This window comes from Arachis hypogaea, chromosome 12 (genome assembly GCF_003086295.3).
Source record: "Arachis hypogaea cultivar Tifrunner chromosome 12, arahy.Tifrunner.gnm2.J5K5, whole genome shotgun sequence".
In the NCBI taxonomy this organism is placed as follows: domain Eukaryota; kingdom Viridiplantae; phylum Streptophyta; class Magnoliopsida; order Fabales; family Fabaceae; genus Arachis; species Arachis hypogaea.
The window spans coordinates 108,822,514-108,845,647 of record NC_092047.1 but is presented as its reverse complement, the minus strand read 5'-3'; the positions used below and the strand labels follow the sequence as shown (position 1 = coordinate 108,845,647).

General features: G+C 29.9%; 2 protein-coding genes and 2 long non-coding RNA genes across 4 annotated transcripts; 2 read left to right on the top strand and 2 right to left on the bottom strand.

Moving 5' to 3' along the window:
• Nucleotides 1-11: 11 nt before the first annotated feature.
• On the top strand, nucleotides 12-2,485 carry LOC140177121 (uncharacterized). Its single transcript, XR_011868875.1, has 2 exons — nucleotides 12-356; nucleotides 2,215-2,485. It is a non-coding gene; the product is annotated as an uncharacterized lncRNA (long non-coding RNA).
• Nucleotides 2,486-11,080: 8,595 nt separating this feature from the next.
• LOC112730501 (protein FAR1-RELATED SEQUENCE 5-like) lies at nucleotides 11,081-13,438 on the bottom strand. Its single transcript, XM_025780583.1, has one exon. The coding sequence runs from the start codon at nucleotides 13,436-13,438 to the stop codon at nucleotides 11,081-11,083; it is 2,358 nt and encodes a 785-aa protein (XP_025636368.1).
• A 2,608-nt stretch (nucleotides 13,439-16,046) lies between these two features.
• On the top strand, nucleotides 16,047-17,534 carry LOC112729402 (uncharacterized). Its single transcript, XR_003166519.3, has 2 exons — nucleotides 16,047-16,505; nucleotides 17,188-17,534. It is a non-coding gene; the product is annotated as an uncharacterized lncRNA (long non-coding RNA).
• A 2,622-nt stretch (nucleotides 17,535-20,156) lies between these two features.
• Nucleotides 20,157-20,594, bottom strand: LOC140176859 (putative pentatricopeptide repeat-containing protein At5g37570). The gene has a single exon (XM_072208415.1). The coding sequence runs from the start codon at nucleotides 20,592-20,594 to the stop codon at nucleotides 20,157-20,159; it is 438 nt and encodes a 145-aa protein (XP_072064516.1).
• Nucleotides 20,595-23,134: the final 2,540 nt, after the last annotated feature.

The window sequence follows — 23,134 nt, the reverse complement described above, 5'->3', positions numbered from 1 at the left end:
TGAAATTTTAAGCCTTTATAAAACTTCATGCATGGTATATCATACATTTGCATTTCCAAAACAAAAAGAAGAGACATATATATAATATGGCTAGAAATGGTGGTGTGACGTATAAACAAATAACATGTTCCTTCATTATTATTGGATTTGTTATTTGTGCTATCATTGTTGAATCGCATGACAGTATTCCAAAATGGTCTTCAGCTCAATACGATGGTCTTCAACATCCGGAATATAAGCTGAAACGTTGTGCTCAATCATGCAAGAGCCGCTATAGAAATAATCCGGAGGCGGCGGAGGATTGCATTAGAGATGCAATACTAAGTATCGTCCTCCGGTGGAAAGTTATAGCAATGGTAAGTATTTAAATTTTAAATTATTATATTATATTAATTATTTAATATTCATATTTTACTATATGAAAAATTTTCCACTCATTGGTGAGTGTTAACTGATCAAAGATACAAAGTATGTAGGATATTCAACTATATGATACAAAATAAAAATTAAAACAAAATCATGGTACTTTAAGTAGTTTATTATAATCATGAGTTCAACTAGGAAGCTAATATTTTTCATCTGACATCGGTCTATATTTTTTATTTTAAATTTTATATTCTAAATTTTAAATTCTAAACCATAAATTTTAAATTATGTATCTTAAATTCTAATTCTAAACCCTAAATATTTTAAAAATAAAGGTTATTCATTCATAAAGAATTGGATAGAATCATAGTGGTTTAGATGACTTTCAAAAGAGTGAGTGAAAAAAAAGTTAAATAAATAATATTCATATTTAAAAATTATTTTTTTATATTTTTTAATATTAATATATGAAATAATAAATACTTCCAAATTATCTTAATTTTTTTTTAAATTGCACCAAAAGTTTAGAGTAGTATAAAAATTAAGGTGAATTCTATCATACTCTTTGTAAAGTAACATGTAATTTATCTGGTGTGATATGTGTCACTTTTTAATTAGTTATTAGGTTAGCCATAGTTAGAATATTTTATAATTAAATTAGTTTTTAAAATGTGTAAATATGCAATTTTTAATTTTAAAGTATTAAAAATTGAAACATGACTTTTTTCTAAATCGTTTCCAGAAAATGTAATTGTATTCTAATCCTCTGTAATGACTTTCGGCCTTTCGCTCTTCCCCATTTTTTTCATTTTCGTGCATCTCCAAAGCAACACTGCCTCGTTGATTTTAATCAAATTATAAGCCAATTGAATACATAAAAAAAACTTATAGGAAGTTTTAAGAATGCAGAGAAGAGAGAAAACCAATTTATCTAAACACGGCGAAGCAGATTCTGGCCAGAGGTGACAGTAGCAACGAACGAGGACGCGATGACAAGAGATGCACCAGAGCAAAGAGACGTGACGACGCAAAGTAGGGGAGCCACAAACGTGACGGTGTATTACTGGAGACGCACCGGAGTTGGCGAGACGAATCAGAGGAGCCGGTAATTGTGACTTCTGTACTCTGGAGTTCGCCGTTCGAGTCTTCGAGACTTCAGGAGAGGCTGACTAGTGAGAAAGAGTTGCTGAGTTACATTGAGAGAGGGGCTACCGTTAACGTGATTTGGAAAATTAAAAACAATCAGTTTCTAATCTTTTAATAAATTATACATTTACCCTTTTTAAAAATTTATTACAGTATAATCTAACTATGCTTAAGATAATAACTTAAATTAAAAGTGTGACACATCATAGAAGATAATTTTTATATTATTTTAAAAATGATTGGGTAGAATTCACCAAAGATTAATAAGATATTGAAAAATAAAGCATATAAATCATTTACCTATATGACAAGGGCCTTAAGATGTAGTCAAAATAACATATGAAATAAATATTTGGGATAATTGCGATTTACTCTCTGAATTGTAGATTATGTGATCTTTAGCTCTAAATCTTTAAAAATTTAAATGTTAATTTGCGCATTTTTAAAGTTTAAGGGCTAAAGTTGCATGTGACCTAATAATAATGTTCAAGAGGGAAAGTGCAACTAATCCAAAATATTTCAATAGTTTAATTTATTTTTAAATTTACTTTGTGTTCCATTTTGGTTTCCGTGTTATATATATACTTTGAGCTTGAAGTACAGTACTCTATAGTCTATATATACTAACACTATTGTTATGTGAGAGATAATTTTTTCCAAATAGTTATATGCTCAAAAAAACCTAACATTTATTTTCTGCAGGCATGTAAGAATTGAAATTTAAATAAATCTTTAATTTCAATACACATAGAAGAAGATTTGAGCACCTCATCGATCAGACCAGAAAATGATTCACGTTGCAACACGGGATGTTTAAATACTTTGTTAATTATATTTGTTACTTTCTTATTATTTCAGTTATCCTTGTGCTTTAATAGTTAAATTGTGCTACAAGGCAATAGTAACCATTAGGCTACAATCAAATGTAATAAAAAATTGTGAAGTGAAATTATTGCTGCCGAAATTTCTTTTACATGCTCATCCAATTTAAAATTTATTTAGACGAATAATCACAAAGGAAGAAATAATGCACACTGATAAAATTCAAAAGCGATTCACAAAGTTAAATTTTTTATGCATAATATTTGTTCAAAATTCTTGCGATCATTCGAATTTCGTAGTTTTTGAGATGAGGAGGCTTTTTTCACCAAGTTTATTACACATAGAAGAACAATTTATAAAGACATTCTAATACTTAAAATTTATTTGAATAATTTTTTTAAAAGAATTTTTAAAAGATAAAAAAATATATATTTTTTGTCTTTAATATTAATGATGAAAGCTTTCGAATTGCAGTGAAGTGAGATAGTAAAGATGGAGTGAATGGCAGTAAAATAAAAAAAAGTATGGAGAGAAAATATCTATGAAAATAATAGAAGTCGAGAGAGATTGCTACTCGAATAAGAAAAAATGAGAAAAAATGGTATGATACGATGATGAATATGTGATAAGTATATAATTAAAAAAAATTGATTGACAAAAAATTAATATAAAAGATAAAATTAAAGTTTATTTCAAATATTAAGGATAAAATTAAATCAATTAAATGTTAAGAATATTTTTAAAATATTTCAAAAACATTAAAAATAAAAAATATATTTTATCCAAAAATAAAAATAATTTTATATTTAAATATTTTATGTAAAAATATACTTTTATCTAATAATTATATTTAGGTACGATAATATAAAAATATTTTTTATTTATTTATAATATTAAAATTATTTTTTAAGTAAAACAGATTTTTTTAAAAATATAAATTATAACTTTAAGAAAATTTAGTGTTTTTATTTTACTACTAAATTTTTTTTTAATATCGATTTAATGGTGCAGATTTTTTTACCATTCGTTAGGTTTCCGTTATGGAATTATCATTCATAACTCCACTACATCTGGTAACGGAGAATCTCAACAGGTCCGGATTGGGTGGTTGACTTTTGTTCTTAATAATACTACATAGGCTTATTCATAGGTGTGTTTTTTTTTTGGTGAACAACCAAGAGAAAAAACAAAAGAGCAGAAAAGAAAAAGAAAAGAAATCAGGTTGTTAACAGTAAGAGAGGATAAATCATCTCTGGTGGCTGGTGCCAAAGGTGAACCTCATCAGTTCCGCTACCTCCAGATCCCATCTTTACCAACCGATCTGCCACGACATTAGCTTCTCTCGGGATAAGCTCAAAACGAATATCCCAATCCCTTCTTAACTTCAAGTCAAAGATCAGTTGTATTACTTCTTTTTCAAGATGCCAGAGTGGAACTTGCCAACCAGTCACTAGCTCAAAAGCTGCTGCGCAATCTGTCTCACAGACAACAAGCTTAAGACCCGCCTCCCAAGCCCAAGCCAAACCTTTCCATATACTCCACAACTCCATCTTGATGACACTAGATCCAAAGGAATTTCCTGAGCATCCTATTACCCATTGACTGGAGCTATCGCGAATTACCCACCCAAAACCAGCACAATTATCCCCCAAGTTCACACTCCCATCACAATTTAACTTCCAAGCACCAGGTTCTGGCGGAGACCAAGATAGAGGTTTTAATCCCTGGATGCAACACACTCGATTCTGAGTTGTATATTCAAAATCCACCATGCACCTGCGAGCCTTGTATGCAATTGACCCAGCAGATCCGAAAACTCCCTGAAAATTACCCATATTTCTGTCTTGCCAAATTGACCATATTATAGCTGCAAATTTGGAACAACCTTCTTTGAGGAGGCCATGCTTGAACCAATCATGCACCTCGTGAAAGCCAAAGAACCATATATTCATAGGTGTGTTTGTTTGAGGTGAAAATGGGAGGAAAAAAAAGAGAGAAAAAGAAATAGAAAGGAAAATAATTTTTTTTTTATTTGATTGAGAAGAGAAATGAGAGAAAAAAAAATAGATAAAAAAATATTGGTAGGATCAACTAATTTTTTTTTTCAATAATAGAGAGAAAATGGAGAAAAAACTAAATCTCTCTCTCTACTTCTAATATTATCTCTTTTACTTTTTTCTATATCATTTATATAATATAAAGATAAAATTATCTTTTTATAACATTTCTTTTTTTCTTATTTTTCTTTTATCCAAACACATTTAAAAAAAATAAAAATCCACTCAATTTCTTTCCTTTCTTTTCCTTTCCTTTCCTTTCCTTTCTTTCCTCTCTATTTTTTTCCTTCCAACCAAACATAACCATAAAGTTGTTTAATTTAAAATATCTTTTTTTAAAGATTTTTTATTTTTCAACCAATCAAATTACAACACATATAATTGGTTAAATTTTATATTAAAAAAAAACTAATTCAGACCGATTTAAAATTTAGTTCATTTAATTTTCGATGGAACCAATTTATTCGGTTTAATTTTGACAAAAATAATGTGATTTAATTGATAATGTGTGTTAATTTGATTGGTTGAAAACTTGAAATAAAATATTTTTAAATTAAAAAAAGATATTTTGAACAACTTTATGTGAGTAGCTCTATTAATTAATTACTTAAATAAAGTAAAATGTTAAGTGTTAGAAATATAATAATTATTCATATGTCTATTTTTATTAGTTTAAATTTAAAAAAAAATAGTATCATAATATAGAATTAGAATTTTTATAATCTAAAGATTAGAGTTCAATTATTTTGTTGATTCCAAAAGGAATAATTTAATATAAAAGAGTAAAGTATCATTTTTGTCCCCAACTTTTGGAGTAAGTTCCAAAGTTGTCTCTAACATTTCAATCGTCCTATTTAAATTTCTAACGTTTCAAAATTGACTCAATATTGTCTTGCCGTTAGGGATCCGTTAACAGAATTGACGGCGGGACAAAATTGAGATACATAAAAATAAATTTTAATTTTATACTTCAATAATATCAATTTTTTATTATACATAATATTCAATTATTTTTTAATCACATCTAAATAAATTATGGCTAATCACATTACTTTCATTCTAAATAAATTAATTTTTTTTATAATTTTACACGTTCATTCTAAATAATGTAATTTTACTTTCATTACTTAATCACATTACTTATAATTTTTTTTTATAATTTTATACTTTCATTATAAATTAATTTAGTTTTTTATAATTTTACACTTAAAGTAATGTAATTTTTTTATAAATAAATAATTTTTACACTTTCATTTTAAATAATGTAATTTTACTTTTATTAGTTAATCACATTACTTATATTTTTTTATAATTTTATGTTTAAAGTAATGTAACTTTTTTAATAAATAAATAAATTTTATACTTTCATTTTAAATAATGTAATCTTACTTTCATTACTTAATCACATTGCTTATAATTTTTTTTTATAATTTTACACTTTCATTCTAATCACATTACATTATTTATTTAGAATAAAAGAGTAAAATTTATTTATTTATAAAAAATTACATTATTTTAAGTGTAAAATTATAAAAAACATAAATTTATTTAGAATGAAAGTAATGTGATTAAATGTAATTTACTTAGATGTGATTAAAAAATAATTAAATACTATGTACAATAAAAAATTAATATTATTGAAGGATAGAATTAAAATTTATTTCTATGTATCGTTTTTGTCCCCAACGTTTTCGTCCTATTTAAGTCCCTAACGTTTCAAAATCGTCTCAATTTTGTCCCGCCGTTAATTCTGTTAACGGATCACTAACGGTAGGACAACATTGAGACAATTTTAAAATGTTAGGGACTTAAATAGGACGATTGAAACGTTAGGGACAACTTTACAACTTACCCCAAACGTTGGGGACAAAAACGATACTTTACTCAATATAAAAATCTAAGACAATAAAAAAAATTATGCAAAAAATCACATAAATCCAATAAAAAATTTGTGTGAAGATGCGTGTTTACCGCTAAATGAGATTAACCAAATATTTAAAAAAATATATATATTAGATACATTCAAAATATATATATGTAAATTAAACAAGTATCAAGTAATATTTGAAATAAAAAAAATTCACATAAAGTTTCATAAAACGAAAATGTTATGAAGAGAATCGAATAAACACTTAAAAATATTTTACAGTAAATGATTAAATTAGTTTTTAAAAGATTATAATTTTAAAATTAATTCTAAAAATTTTAAAATTAATCACATTAATCATTCTGCCTATTCTGTAACTAACGTTAATGTTTGTTGAAATAACAAGTTTATTGGCAACACACAATACACTTAGCTAATCCAATAAATTTATAGAACCATGGCAAATTAATCTCCAAGTGCACAAATCCTATCTCATCCATAAATATCATTTTTGTGCAGCAACATACCACTTATTGAGAGATCAAATTGTTGTTGCTCCAGCATAATGAGTAGCGGAAATGTAGAGAACCTCCAAATCTGGGACATTGACCAAATGTCTTTTTTTATTAATGATTTCTGGATTATATGCAGGACAAAAGTGCTAGCAGTGAAATCCAAATTACTTGTAATAAAATTCAAACTAATCATTGAAGCATTTTAACTCAGTGCAACTAGAACGAATATATTTATATCATGAATTGACCATAACAATGTGGAACTAAAATTCTATTCACAATGATCGTATAATTAATGGAAGAAGATTGTACCAGTCAAGATTAATGACAAGGGTGGGTATGCACAACAGACCTCTTCACTTTGACAAGCTTATGCAGATAAATAGATAAACATTAATGTCGTTAGTCACCGAATGAACAGAAGAACTAAGGTGATAAACTTAGAGCAGGAATATTTTTTTGTATTAGTTTTGACTTTTACAGTGATTGAAGTTATTTGAAATTAAAATTTGTATTGAACACAATTTTAAAATGATACTAGTATCAGTAAAGAGATATTAGTAAAACACTACTCTTTATATATCTATTAAATTCATCAAATGAATATTGTAATTTTATTATGTATTGTTAAATTAAAATAAAATAAAATATTGAAGTGACGAATTTTATATTAAATTTTAAATCAATTTTTATGATACATAGTCTCACAAATATTTATGTAATATTGTGTGAAATCTAAAATAAAATAAAATTAAAACTAAACATTAGAGATGCTCTTAAAATATTTCGAAGATAGATACTGATTTTGACTGATTTAATCTTTTTAGGATTAATTTAAAAATTGCATGATTTTACTCAAATATTTAAGAATTTTGAGATGTGTCAAGTTGTTGGGAGAAGATCAATTCAAACAGTTACCGAATTCAAATTTTGAATTTTAAATTATTTGCGAACTCAATGGATGCATAAAGAAACAGTTGACACATGTTAGACATGAAACTAAAGAACTTTTCGATCTTGTAACATTACTCTAAAAGTATTAATAAAAAAAATAAAATTTTGTTACTCAAATAACATTACTCTAAAAGTGTTATTATGTAACAAGGCTCAGGATTCGGTGGTCCAGGAACTTTTGGACCACTTAGTGGTCCAAGTAAAAAAACATGTTTTTTAAGATTTTTTAACAACTGTTACATAGTCCTTTAACTAATTTTAATTATAAATTGACCCCTATATATTTTATATAATTATAAAAATGATTTTTTATTTTATAAATAATTAATTTATCATAAATTTATCATGTTCATTAACAATCAAATACAAAAACAACAACAATTAGATCATCCATGGATCCCAATTTTCTTAAAATATTACATTCGATCCGAGACGTTCTTGAGGAGTCATGAAATCGTGTTTCGCTGAAATCCAATCGATTGGACTATCAAACCAATCGATTGAAATTTAACCCAATCGATTGGATTTCAGTTTATCACTAAACAATCGATTGTATATTGCTGGTAAGCATGGTTTTGCATAAATCAATCGATTGGTGAAAGTAACCAATCGATTGAACAATGAATTAAATGTGAAATTTATGTAATTCAATCGATTGGTCACGGCTAAACAATCGATTGGTCTCAATATTCAATCGATTGGTTACGGCTAAAAATCGATTGAACTTTGCACGTAACTTCTAATTCAATCGATTGGTTTGAAACTTCAATCGATTGGAAAGTGTCCTAAATGTGTTTTTTTCAGCTTTCAATCGATTGGTATTGTAATCCAATCGATTGAAATTTCAAAATCGCTATATACTAAACCCAAACCATGCGTATTGAATTAGAAGTTACGTTTATTATTATTATTATTATTATTATTATTATTATTATTATTATTATTATTATTATTATTATTATTATTATTTTGAATTTCATTTGAGTATTTTTCTAATTAAAGATAATTATAGATAAGATATAATTAGATAAATTGATCAAATTTAATTTCTTAAATTGAAAATATGTTCTTAAGTTGAAATTGAAAAGTATTTGTTTTTAATTAAAAGATAAGATATCTTAAACAGTTTTAAGATTATTCGGCTGTTTCGCAAATTTTTTAAAAGATAGAATTCAAATTTTGTTATCTTTTTTGGGTATATATATGTGTTCAATCCGACTAATTTTGTATATGTTGACAAATTATTTTAACTATTTGCCTTTCAACCAAGTCTACTCCTAATATATTCTTCCGTTGATAATAATCATGGATATTCCTTCTAACGAAGATATAGTGGGGGTCTCAAATGATGCTACTAACACACAGAATATGTCACTGGACTGTGATTTTATCAAAGTTGATTTTGGTGATCAACTTGGAACTACAATTCCTAGTGCAAAGGTAATCCTTAATGGTTATTTAATATCTAGTATAACGTATTACGAGTAATTTAAACTTTAATTTTTTCTTGTTTTCTACGGGATGACCAAGTTATTAATGACGATGTTATTCAAAGCGAGGATCTAAATAAAGTTCAAGAATTGTCTAGTAGAGTGGATAAGGTCCTCTCTAACATGGAGGTAATTTGATGTGACAAACAGTAACTAATATGGAGGTCCTATTTTTTGGTACTAATTCATAATGTATAATTTGTAGCTTGATGATCACGATATTCGCATGATAACCGCGGTGCATATACTCCGGAGTCGGATCAACCATAAGAAGCCACAGATTATAGCATCGGTCGAGGAGTTTTGGAATATGCACAGTTCTTATAATTAATCTAGATAGACTATAATACTTTGGTTAGTGCGTATTTATTTGTTAGAGTTAGTGGATGTACTTTCTGCGAATTTCTTTAAATGACTTCTTAAATAGAAATGTATTGCTTTGTTACTTTTCGCAATTTTACTCTATTTCTATGCACCGAATGGAGTTTTAGTTTAATTTATTTTAAAAACACATATTTTTATCATGAAGTAATGTCATTTCCATTGATTGTTTCAACAACCAGCTCATACAAACCTTATTTCAACCACCAGCTCATACAAACATTAGATCAACCACCATCCCATACAAATATTATTTCAAACTATAAGTGATAAATCTGTAAATAAATAAAGCAAAATACAACCATGACGATTTTCTCTTACTTATTAATAAAATAATATTATTTTGTTACTTCTTGTTTCTAAAATTACGAAAAGAAATTAAGTAAAAAAAATGAAAACACATTTTTTCTACTCAAACGTTAAATTTATCCATCTTAATCGTGTTTATGAAAATAAATTCTTGTAATCGTTATTTATATTTGTAACTGCTTAGTTTTAAAACCCAAATCTTAGTTCGTTACAACCGAATTATTATCCGAATTATTTTCATACTTAGCTACTTCAATTTAATTAACATTAGTGGATTACAATTGAAATGGAAAAACTAAAGAAGCTAGCTACATACTAACAGCTAGGAGTCTAGGATTATTACCTAGCTAGATTGTCATTAATTGTAAGCAACCAATTGCTAATCCCACCAAGAAAGCAAATTCATCTTGTCATATAAGTAGAATGATTAATTCAAGTATATTATTATTGTGAAATATTGTGGAATATGTATGTACAGTATTAAAAATATATCATCAGCCGTTTTTCTACCATTCCTATTATTCATCCAAGATCAACTTACACATAGTATTATTTATTCGATGGAATTAATGATATAGTATTCTAAAATAATTATTTCTACACATGGCAGTGAAAAAATAATCATTAGTTCCAGATATATAAAAAAGACAAAGAAATAAACATATTATAATAAATTAATAAGTATATGAATGTATTATGAGCAAGGTTCAGAGAACCGAACCGGTCATCGAACCGACAGAATCACTGGTTCACTGGTTGAACCGGTCCAATCGTGGTCTAACCAAAAAAACTATTTTAAAATAAAATAATATATAAATTTTAAATATATATCCTAAAATATAATTATAGCTTTTGATAAAGATCTTCCTACCAATCCAGTTCCTTTTGGTATAGCTTTGTGGGATAATTATAACTTTGTGGTATAATTATACCAATTCAAAATTAGACTGCATATACTACATTAAAGGAGAAATCTTATGCGTGTACAACAAATGATATATAATTACGATAATTCTTTGCAGTGAAATCATATTAGTAAAATCTCATTACACATAGAAAGCATAAGCACGGCTATTGGAAGAATGTATAAAATCTCATTAATATAGTGAAAAAGAAAAAATACAAATACGGAACTGATTTTCATCCCAAAAACATTAAAGATTATGGAGGTTGCTAACTATCACTATCTAACTCAGCCGTTGCTTCGGTACACATGTCGCCATCGTCCGAACCGATTGCTTCATTTTCTAAAACGTTGTTGTCAATGTCCTTTTGCCAAGGACATGTTGTCTTCTTATGTCCTTCCATTTGACAAACACTACAACGTTGCCGCTTCTTCCTCTTAGATGGCTGTCCTGAGCCTCCAGTGGTTGGATGCACATACGGATTGATACTTCTAGCAACACCTGAGTGAGGTTGATTATCTCCTTCGTCTGCAGCCTTGTAAGATGAGTACAATCCCATAATTAAATCACGTGTCTCTTCATATCTCTCTGGTACTTTAGCAGCAACAGCAGCCAGTTGTTTAGAAAATTCCACCAAAGCACTTTGACGACTAATAACAACAGCATCCCTAGTGAACCCACTTGGATCATTGAGTGCTGATTTAACCTTTTTTGTCCATCTATCCAATACCAATGACCGGGGAATCTCACGGATGTCTCTGTCAACCAGAACTTTCACAATATGTTCGCAGGGAATACCAAATGACTCCATTCGTAAACAGGTACACATGAAGATCATTTCTTCTTGACGAAAATCAACGGTCCACGTAAAATCGGGCCTCCCATGCTTACACACAATGTATTTTATGCAATCATCGTTATTATCTATGTTCAGAACCCGCATTGATCCAGCTCTGGAGAGAAATGACCAAAAGAAAAGAAATATCTCATGAGTGTATAACTCAGCAGCATATCTCTCTAGCAGCTCTATACAAGTTTGCATGACGGGCACCCCACGTGTAGATCCATAATCAGCACTAAATTCGTTAAAGCGCATGTGTGCTACACACCTTTGAAAATGCTCTACAAAACTTGTCAAATCATACCGCGACCCCACATACCTTCCCACAACTGAGTGTAAACCTTCACATCTTGATGTAGTTCTAAAGCCAGCAAAGAATTTTCCTCTTAGATATGCAGTAGCCCACATATGCTTCTCTTCGTACATGTTGATCACCCACGGCTTATCCTCAATTCCAAATTCTTCAATAAGCTGAACCCACTTACGCTTAAACACGGGAATCTCATAGTCTCCTGTCATGATTTTTCTAAATTTAGATGTAAACGATGGATTTCCAACATTGCTAGTTGCATTTCGAATAAGGTGCCAAGCGCATAATCTATGTCTGACTTCGGGAAATACATCTCTCACTGCATTCCTAATCGCCATGGCCCCATCAGTTATGATTGAGGTCGGGGTCTTGCCCCTCATTGCAAACATGAGCTGACGCAGGAGCCAAACATATGTATCAGTAGTTTCATCTGCGATTAACGCAGCAGCAAAAACAGTTGTTTGGTTGTGGTGGTTAACCCCGCTGAATATTACTAACGGACAACTATACTTGTTCTTCTTGTACGTAGCATCAAAAGCAATAACATCCCCGAAGAGTCGGTAGTCTAGTTGGCTAATCCCATCAGACCAGAACAAATTACGTAACAGACCTCTTGAATCGTGACATGCCTTGAAATATAATTGTGGATCCTTCAACCGCATATCCTCCAACTTCTTCAACACTCGTGCTGCATCACCAGGAATTTGATGCCTCTCCCGAGCAATCTTATTGTACATATCTCGGGGACCATAGCCAACAAATTCGTATCCGCCTGCTTGGCTAGCTAGAAGACTAAATATCTGTGAGGTGCTGATCCCTGACTTTAGCATGTTCATCATTTGCATAATATCTGCCTCTGACATTTTTCTGTGGGCAGGCAACATAGCACTGAATTGTGTATCCAATAGATCATGGTTGTGTTCGTCAGAGAAATAAAAGATATGCCACCTTCCACTTTCTGGTACAAATTTAACATCCATTCGGGCTTCACATCCAGTTCTTGTTTCCAACCTAGGCTCCTTCTTCCTTTTTTCCATCGTGTAATATTTCTCCATCCTGAATCCTTGCCTGTGGCATACAAACAGTTGTCTGTAAATATCGCCACTACTATTCTTGAAGGTCTTGCTCTTCCTTGCACTAAAGCCCTTCGACTTTGAGTACTTCATATAAAAATCAAATGCAAGCTGCAAAGTAGAAAAGTGGTATTTGCCAATTTCCTCCGCAAAATTCTCACTAAATTTCACAGATGTAATGTCTTGCACGAAGTCAACCGCATAAACGGCTTCAACGATATAATCTGACGTATCAGATTCAGAAAAAAACGCTCCCTCGGTTATGATATCTCTGAAATCTTGTTCGAATTCATTCTGTTCATCCATCATATCTTGGTCAGTTACTAGCTCTTCTTGTTGGTTAAAGTCATCGTCCTCCTGGTATTGCTCATTCATCTCAGTGTCCGTAAATATACCTGACATCTTAAAATGTCCAATGAAAAAAAAAAATCAATACACTCCATCTTATAACATTATATACAATAGATAGATTCGTATATTGCTAGCAGGGACGGATCCAGAGATTTTAATATTGAGGTGCCAATTTTTATATAATTTTTTTTAACCTATAAAAATAATAAACATATAGTTATTGGAGTTAGTTTTTTAATAGATTTATTAAGATACATATAATTATAACTTTTTCCAACAAATTTATTTTTAATATGATAATTACATAAATAAAATATAACTTTAACAATTGTACATTACAAATTTATAAAGTACCATATAATTTATAACGGGGTTTGTTAAAAATGATCACATACCTTATTAACTAAAATTCATTCTTTCAAAAGTTTTTAAAAAATTTAAAAATAAATTATAAATTATTAATTAATTGAAAGACACGGTACCATTGTAGAATACAATATATAAGATATCTTTATAAAATTTTCTTTTACCAATGTGAATTTAGAAGAAGAATTAATATTTTTTACAAGAAAATAATATCTACAGTACATAATGTGATTACCAAAACATAACTACTTAAGTTATTATTAATATAAAAAATATGAATGTTAAATATATTAATATAAAAAAACAAATGATTTTAAAAAAAATAAATATAGAAATTATTATATAAAAACTAATTTGAAAGGTACAAAGACTTGAGGGTATGATATTAAATTAGTTAGGTAAAGATATTAGTGAATTAACAATTAAGACATAAATCTATTACATAGTGAAAAATAATACATATAAAACTATTAAATTACCTAATATTTGTTTTTATTTTTTAAACACAAATTTTATATATAAGTATAATTTCTTAAAATTTTGGGGGGTTCAGGCCACTACTCGCCCCTCTAGGTCCGTCCCTGATTGCTAGCCAATTAGTAATAAAAAATAATAACATCTATTTACTTTTTAGTAATTCTCAATGTCTTGTCAGTTAATAAAAGATAAAAAAATATTTTTTCATTACACAATCAATTTTACGAATAAAGTATCGAAACGAATAATAGGAAAATTAGATATTCTATCCACTTACCTCGATTTTGTAATCAAAACGATGGATTGTTTTCTGAACACTATAATGAAAAAATTGATTGGATCTTTGCTGATTGGTGCAACGGTGATTGTCGATTAACGATGAACAAAAGGTGGATATTAAATAGACAGATAAAAAATAAAAAAAATTGGATATTTAGTAGATGGATGGATGTTCGAAAGAAAAACAATGAGATTTTTTATAAAGAGAGTGATACACGATTTTAATGGTGGGATTGAATAATTGGTGATGGATTATTCACCAATTTATAATGTTAATATTAAGGAAAAGATAAGATTAGAGTATCTAAATCAAAATAAAACTTTACAAAAGTAAGATAGAATTTTAATAATAAGATAGATGAATAAGAAGATAATTATCATTAATTAACTAAATACTCAAATGAAATTCAAAATAATAATAATAATAATAATAATAATAATAATAATAATAATAATAGTAGCAGGAAAAAACAAATTAACAAAAGTTCAAAAATTTGGCAACTAATAGTAATAATAATCTTAGACGGATCATATTTAAAGAAGAAGTTTTAAAATTGGTAGATAGATTAAACGAAATCAAGCCCCCACCAATCGATTGAAGTATACTTAAACACAATGTTCCAATCGATTGTTTTGTTATTTTAATCGATTGGAGTACATATAATTACAGTATCAATCGATTGGTTTTATATGCAATCGATTGAAATTGAAATTGATGATAATTCAATCGATTTTTAGCCGTAACCAATCGATTGAATATTGAGACCAATCGATTGTTTAGCCGTGACCAATCGATTGAATTACATAAATTTCACATTTAATTCATTGTTCAATCGATTGGTTACCTTCACCAATCGATTGATTTATGCAAAACCATGCTTACCAGCAATATACAATCGATTGTTTAGTGATAAACTGAAATCCAATCGATTGGGTTAAATTTCAATCGATTGGTTTGATAGTCCAATCGATTGGATTTCAGCGAAACACGATTTCATGACTCCTCAAGAACGTCTCGGATTGAATGTAATATTTTAAGAAAATTGGGATCCATGGATGATCTAATTGTTGTTGTTTTTGTATTTGATTGTTAATGAACATGATAAATTTATGATAAATTAATTATTTATAAAATAAAAAATCGTTTTTATAATTATATAAAATATATAGGGTCAATTTATAATTAAAATTAGTTAAAGGACTATGTAACAGTTGTTAAAAAATCTTAAAAAACATGTTTTTTTACTTGGACCACTAAGTGGTCCAAAGATTTCTGGACCACCGAATCCTGAGCCATGTAACAATGACCATTATTCTCGAAATGTTTCGAAGTCAAGAAGAGGCAATCGCGCTTAATGAAAAATAATAAAAATACCCTTATGGAGATAATAAGTAATAACACTATTGCTACAATGGGAACACATTTTTTTTTCACATTGATAGTTAATGACTCTTACGTAAAGCGAGGGAGACAAAAATTCTAAAAAATATGTTAGGCCTATATATGGGCGCATAAAATATAGTCTTTGATAAAATTGTAATTCCAACACAACAAATAAAAGAAAGAGAAAAAGCACATATATCATATAGAGGAGTGCTAGGGGTCAGCATAATTTGTGATGTTTAGCCATTAATTAGCCATTATCAATATTTTTAATGGTGTGAGATGACATCTAATGGTGTAGGATTAATCATTTTCTTTTTAATGGTTAAGTGCTAGCCAAATTTCAACAAAAGTGTTAGTCCCTAGACTTTCTCTATCATATATGGCTAAGAGTGGTGCACCCATCCACATGCATTAACATTGTTGATTATGGGAATGATTATTTGTACTGCTGTGACTGCTGAAATTCAATATGATAGTCTTGAAGAGACGGAATATAGGATTAGAAGGTGTATTGAAGGATGCAAATGGCGCTTTAAACATAGTTTTACAATAACAGAGCACTGCATTAAGAGATGCAAAACTAGTTTTGAGAAGGAGACTTAATGCGTGGTAAGTATATGAGTCTTTATGATTTTTTATTTTTTATTTGTGAACTTATAAATCTTTTTGAGATTATATTATCGTATTTTTGTATATATAGACTGTATGATAAATTTTTTACTTATTTCTAAGTATAGAGTGATTAATAAGTTAGACCAGAAAAAACTTAATATCGTATTTTATATTATAATATTATTTATCTCAACAATTTAAATTAATGAGTACGTAAAAATATATGAATAATTATAGTTATAGCACGTTAGTAAAAAAAAATTTTAAATTTGTTTGATTTTTTTTTTGACATAGACTTTTTTTTAATTTGTCAAAATTTTTTTAGTCTGTTTGATTTTTTTTTAAACATACACTTTTTTTAAAATTTATCTTATGTTATTTGTTTTAAATAATGATTGAATTTAATTTTTTTTTGTCATAAAAATTTTGAAATTATATTATAAAATGAGAATATCTAAAATAGCACCTAACAATGATTAATTATTGGTGAATTCTATGGTGCCTTTGTTATGGTGTCTAAATTGCCTAACTTCCCTTTTAAAGTAAAAAATAAAATGTTTAAAGTAAAATGTAAATCATATAAAATTTATTAAATATTATTTACTTACCTTTTTTAGTAACTTAGGTACAAAGTAATAGGCACCATAGCATTCACCTTAATTATTTGCTTCTGCTGCAGGCATAATGTGAGAACTGACATTTAAATAAATCTCAAGATTGTTTGAGCACTTTGATTAGACCGTGCAATGATTCACATTGCTAATTATTTTGGGGTGTTTAAAAGACTTTTGTTTATGATATTTGTTATTGCTTTCTTATTATGTTCTTCAATTATCCTTGTGGTGCTATAATAAGGCAATAGTAGCCTAAGCAATAGTAGCCTCATCGAATGTAATAAAAAAATCAGATATTCTTGAGACAGTAGAAAAAGTACTGTACATGGATCAAACTCGAAAGCGATTTCCAATGTTGATTTTTATGCATAACACTGTTAACAAAAATATTTAAGAGATAATACAAAAATAATTTAAACTAGTCTAATTTTTTTATTCCGCACTCTTTAATTATTATGAAAATAAATAAATAATTTTAAATATAATTATAAATATTATGTATATAAAATTATGAATATTAAATTAATAAAATAATTTTAAATTATTATCTTTCTAATATTATTTTATTATTAACTGCTTTAATTACGCTTAAGTTTCAATATCCTAATTCTACCTTTTATGATGTATTATTAGTAATCATTAACAATTTAAATGAGGTAAAATAATGCTAGAAAATAATTGACAAGTAAGTATAGTTAATAAAATCCATCACAATAAATAATTATAAAATTATTTTTTTAAAAAATTTAATCTATTAAAAAAATACATAAATAATTATATATCTATCATGTTTTTTAACGAATTTTATATAGATTTTTCTTTTTTTTAAACATTTTATGCTGAACTTTTTTTTTTTGGGTCAACAACAATTAATAGGGTTCTGAATTCTGATAAAATTTTGTAAAATATTCTCTCAGAATTTTGAGAGAAATCCTAATATTCATCAAACACGAATGAGTTGTTGACTTTGTCCGACCTAATAAACACTATTAATAATGGGGAGCAATGCCAATCCTGCTGTTCAACAGCAACAACATTCATTGGGTGATGAAGAGGAAATCATAGACTTTAAAGATACAAATATTCAAGATGGGATTGATAAATGTTCACGAAGTCTGATGGGAGGATAATGGCTGTTCGGCTCTTTAGTACAGGAACTATAAAATCTCCCTTGTATGCATTTTGGAGACAACCTGAAGGTTTCAAGGTGTAAAGCTATAAAAAGGGAATATTTTTTAGTTCTATTTTGATAATGAGATCGACGTAACCAGAATAGAGAGAAGCGCCCGTGGCTTTTCCAAAAATTTATTATCAATATTAGATACTGGAAACAGGAAAAAATAGTAGAAGATAGAGATTTTGATAATGTCCTTATTTGGATACAATTATGGAAATTCCTTGAATATTGCAAGACAAAGGAGTTAGGGAGAAAGATTGGAAAGGCTTATGGTGACGTAATTGATGAAGATATTTTTTATATTTCCAAAATTTTAGTTCATAAGATGCAGAATGTTATGGAGAATATTATAAGCGCTAATTAGAGTACTTTCGTCAAAGCAAGATTCATTAGTGATAATATTCTCATTGCACATGAATTTATTTACTTTCTAAAGAACAAAATATATGGATTTCAGGATTTAGCCTTGAAATTAGACATGAACAAAGCGTATGATAAGGTGGAATGGAGTTTTATATGGAATATTTTAGAGTAAAAGACAAATAGGTCCCTGACCTTTTAAAACGAGGATATTTTCATCCCTCAAGATCGAAAAATACATTTCGATCCCTCACGTTTTAAAACGCGTGACACTTAGATCCCTCCGTCGAGTTGGGCTTCAAAACGGCAACTGAACATGCTGACCTGGAAGGGTAGAGTGTTAGGTGTCCGTTTTAGTTGCTGATGTGGATGGAGAACAAATTTTTAATGGACAAATTAGTCCTTGATGCCTAACATCTTGCCTCTGCCATGCGAGTTTCTGCTCAAAGACTCTCCTACTCTCCTCATTTTGATTATTCTGAACCTTGTTCATAGCTTGCTCCTATTGATTCAAAACCTCCATTTCACTATACAAATTCTTAGTGTTACTAACATACCTATCCATCTTTCTCACCATACCTTCCATATGCTTAATCAAGAACTTTAATTCATTGACATCTATGACCCCACTCACAATGTCACCATACACATGCTCAAATCCCTGCAATGCAGGAACAGAAAACTTCTTCTCTAACCATATTTATGTAAGACTATATATATAAACACCAGCACTAAAATGAAGGCCTAAATTTGAAAGTTTTAAACTAATTCTAATCCTAACACATACAGTAATACCTGCAAGGCTTTTTCGAGAGAAGCAGCAACCTTATACGTGTATGTATCACCTGTGCAATACTATAAAAAATTGCATTCCAAGAATTAAGTTACTATTTTTTGGGAGCACAAATGTTGGAGATCATTTGATATATCAAAAGCATCATCCAGATGCTTGAATTTGACCTTGAAATATACACACAAACACACTAAAATGGGACCACTAAATACACAAATTGTTAATTTGCCATCTCCTTCTTGGTCTGGTTGAAGTGGTATATCTGAACATGGCACATACATATAAGGCAACCAACTGAAAAGAAGCCGACATCAAGCTAACCAATATCCTTTTTCGGAGCTTGGTCGAACAAGAACCTTGAGGTAGCCATGTCACCAGCCTTTGCATAGCCATCAATCATGATCGTGAAAGAAGCAACACTCTTTTCCGGCATAGCATCAAGCACTACCCTAGCATTGCCCAAATCCCCCACCTTCACAAAATCCCATATCATCGCATTCCATGATGCCACATTCTTCTGAGGCATTTCATCAAATAGCCTCTTTGCCTCCACCATATCCTCAACCTTCACATAGCCAACCACCATTGCCGTCTATAAAACTACATTCTTCTCAAACATTCCATCAAACACCTTGCGAGCATCACCAATCTTTCCACATTTTCCATACATATCAACCAAACAGGTTCCAACAAAAATATCACCTTCAACCCCCATACCTCAACACCGAGCCATGGAGCAATTTTCCTTCGCAGGATCTGTACATGCTTGAACATGCCTTAATCACAGAAGAGTAAGTGTACCTATTAGGAAGAGACCCATGTGCCTTCATGCGAATAAAAGCAGAGAGGGCGTCGAAAAAGTAACTTCCTTTGGTGTGGGCTCCAATGAGGGAGTTCCAGAGAAAAGGGGAAGGGCCAAGGACGCGGTCGAAGACGGAGGTGTAATATGAAGCAGTGGCGGCAAAGGAGGCGGAAAGGAAAATGAAGCGGGAGATAATGAGGTGATCTTGCTCTAGACCTCGTTGAATGATGGAGGCGTGGACTTGGTAGATGTGATGAATGGTCTTGCAGGCCTTAAGAAGGGTGATAATGGCGGCAGTTGAACGCGGTGGAGAAGAAGAGTGTCGAAATATTGAATTCATCGGAAGAACGGCGTCATTTTGGCCTTAAGGGATGAATTTGTCCACTAATAATTTGTCCCAATCCACTTTAGCAAGTGTAACGGACACGTCATTCTCTACCCCTCCATGTCAGCTGGCTCTGTTGCCGTTTTTTGTCCAAAATGGACGGAGGGGTATAATTGTCAGCCGTTTTAAAACGTGAGGGATCGAAATATATTTTCCAATATTGAGTGACGAAAATGTCCTCGTTTTAAAAGGTTAGGGACCTATTTGTCTTTTACTCGATATTTTAAAGAAAATGGGTTTCTGGTAGAAATGGATTGGCTGGTTAAAAGAGTGTGTAACAACGGTTTCTTATTCTGTTATTGTAGAAGGACGACTTCATAGTTTCACTACAAGAATTTGACAAATTAGCGACGAATTAGTGACGCACTAACGACAAAATTAATGAGCAGTCACAAAATACCTGAACTTGAGAAAAGCGACTGATTAGCGAGAGATTTACGAGTAAGTTTGTTTCTCGCATGTTGACTTTTGTGGCTAAAAAAAGAGCGGAGAAAATTTCCTCACTAATTTGTCACAAATAAATTAGCGAGTGACAATGTTCTAGCAAATCAGTCACTTAGGGGTTCAATCGAATAAAAGTAAAGTAACGAGTGATATTATTGTCACTATTCCGTCGCAAGTGTTTGATATACAATTAGCGAGAAACAATTCACACACAAGTTCGTCGCTAAATAAACTTTGTGCGAAATGGCTAATTAGTGAGGAACAACGTTCCTAACTATTCCGTCACGAAGAATTGAAATGCATTTTGCGATGGATAATTTCCTAGCTAATTTGTCACCAAAGTTTTTATTTTTTAGCGAGCAACTAGTTTCTCGTTAATTTGTCGCATAATATTGTAAAATTCAAAATAAGAGTAGCGACAGAAAATAGTCGTCGTTAACTCGTCGCAATAAATAAATCATTTAGCTAAGGAACTGTTCCTCGCTAATTAGTCGCTAAAGTGGAAATACGGATATTGAGCGCCTAGGACCTAAGTAGTGAGAAATTTGTGACCGTTTAACAACTGACACAATTTGTTCGCTGATTTCAAGTTGCTGATTAGCGGGTGAAATACATTTGTCGCTAAGTTGTCGCATGTTTAATTTAGCGAGCGACTTGGCAACTGCAATCTTGTCGCAAAGTAAAAACTATATCCTACCTATTTTGTAGCAAATTACTCGCTAATCTCGTTGAAAATCTGTCGCAGAGTTATAACAAATCCAAAACTGATCAAGAAAATTTTATAAGTAACTGGTTGCAATTGAGTCACTAATCAAAAGCTTATTTAGTGAGGAATTAGCGACTATTTTCTCGCTTATTTCATGTTGTTACTAATTTGTCAGAAAAAATATTAGTCCCATGTTACTACTAATCACTAACCACTATATACATCCATGGAAAATTCATGAAAAAAATCATTAAAAAAAAATACAAATTATTTTAATTTATTTATTTTAATATAAGATATTGATATTTACATAAATATTTTCGTATTTGTTTTAAAAAAATCTTACCTACCTTATAAAATATTTTTTTAAAATTTAAATTCTTTTTAAAAAAAATCAAAATGAAAATTTGAAAACAAAAGAAAAAAAAAGTAACTCAAAAAACAAAAAAGCATTTAATTTCAAAAATTTAAAACGTACCTATAAGAACTTTTTTTTATTATTTCAAATAAAAAATTGCGTATAAGCATTATTTCTAATGCTTTAAATCAAAATTTAAAAATTCTATTATCGTTACATGAAAAAACTAAAATGAGCCCTATTATATATACTATATACAGAGGTAATTGCATGTTAGATATAGCATTCGGTTTTCTCTGCTCTCTCTCTGGCCGAACCGATTTTGCATGAAGAAGAAGAAGTTTAGCTCGGTTCAAGAGCTTCAACCTTGGAGGCTTCCCCTTCTATAAATAAGGGAGAACAGCCAGGGCTTGAAGTAAGGAGAAAAGAGTGCAAGGCACAGAGTTCTCATAGCTACCCAAGCTAACAGAAGTTCTTCTCCTTCAATGTTTTTCATTTTGTAATTTTTCTGTTTAGTTTTGTCTGTCTTGAGTCTCATAGAAAAAGGCAAACAGTGAGGTTTGTAAGAAAAAGCCATAGAGCGAAAAAAGGCAGAGTATGCAAAATTAAAAGAAAAAGCCATATATGTCCTTAGAGGTCCTTTGTACATCTGTGTTGTGTTTCATGATTCTGTGGGAATCCCCTTGCAAGTTAGGTTAGCACTTTGCAATTGAAAGCTTGGCAGTGACCAAGTCAAGTTCAGGATTGGGAATTAGATTATGGATTTGTCCCGGATAGGAAGGTTAGTTCCTAGAGAAAATTGGTGTATGTAATCATGATTATAGTGAAATTCCATCATTGTTGTGATGGAGACTGGATGTAGGCTGCATTGCACTTAGCAGCTAAACCAGGATACATCTTGGTGTGATTCTCTCTCTCTTCTACTCCATTTCTGTTTCTGCTGTATAGGAGACAAATCTGAAAAATATCTCTTGGCTGGTTACGAGA

What these genes read in the sequence shown, in the direction of transcription:
- LOC112730501 (XM_025780583.1), bottom strand. Translation starts at nt 13,438, where the DNA reads ATGTCAGGTATATTTACGGACACTGAGATGAATGAGCAATACCAGGAG.
- LOC140176859 (XM_072208415.1), bottom strand. Translation starts at nt 20,594, where the DNA reads ATGAATTCAATATTTCGACACTCTTCTTCTCCACCGCGTTCAACTGCC.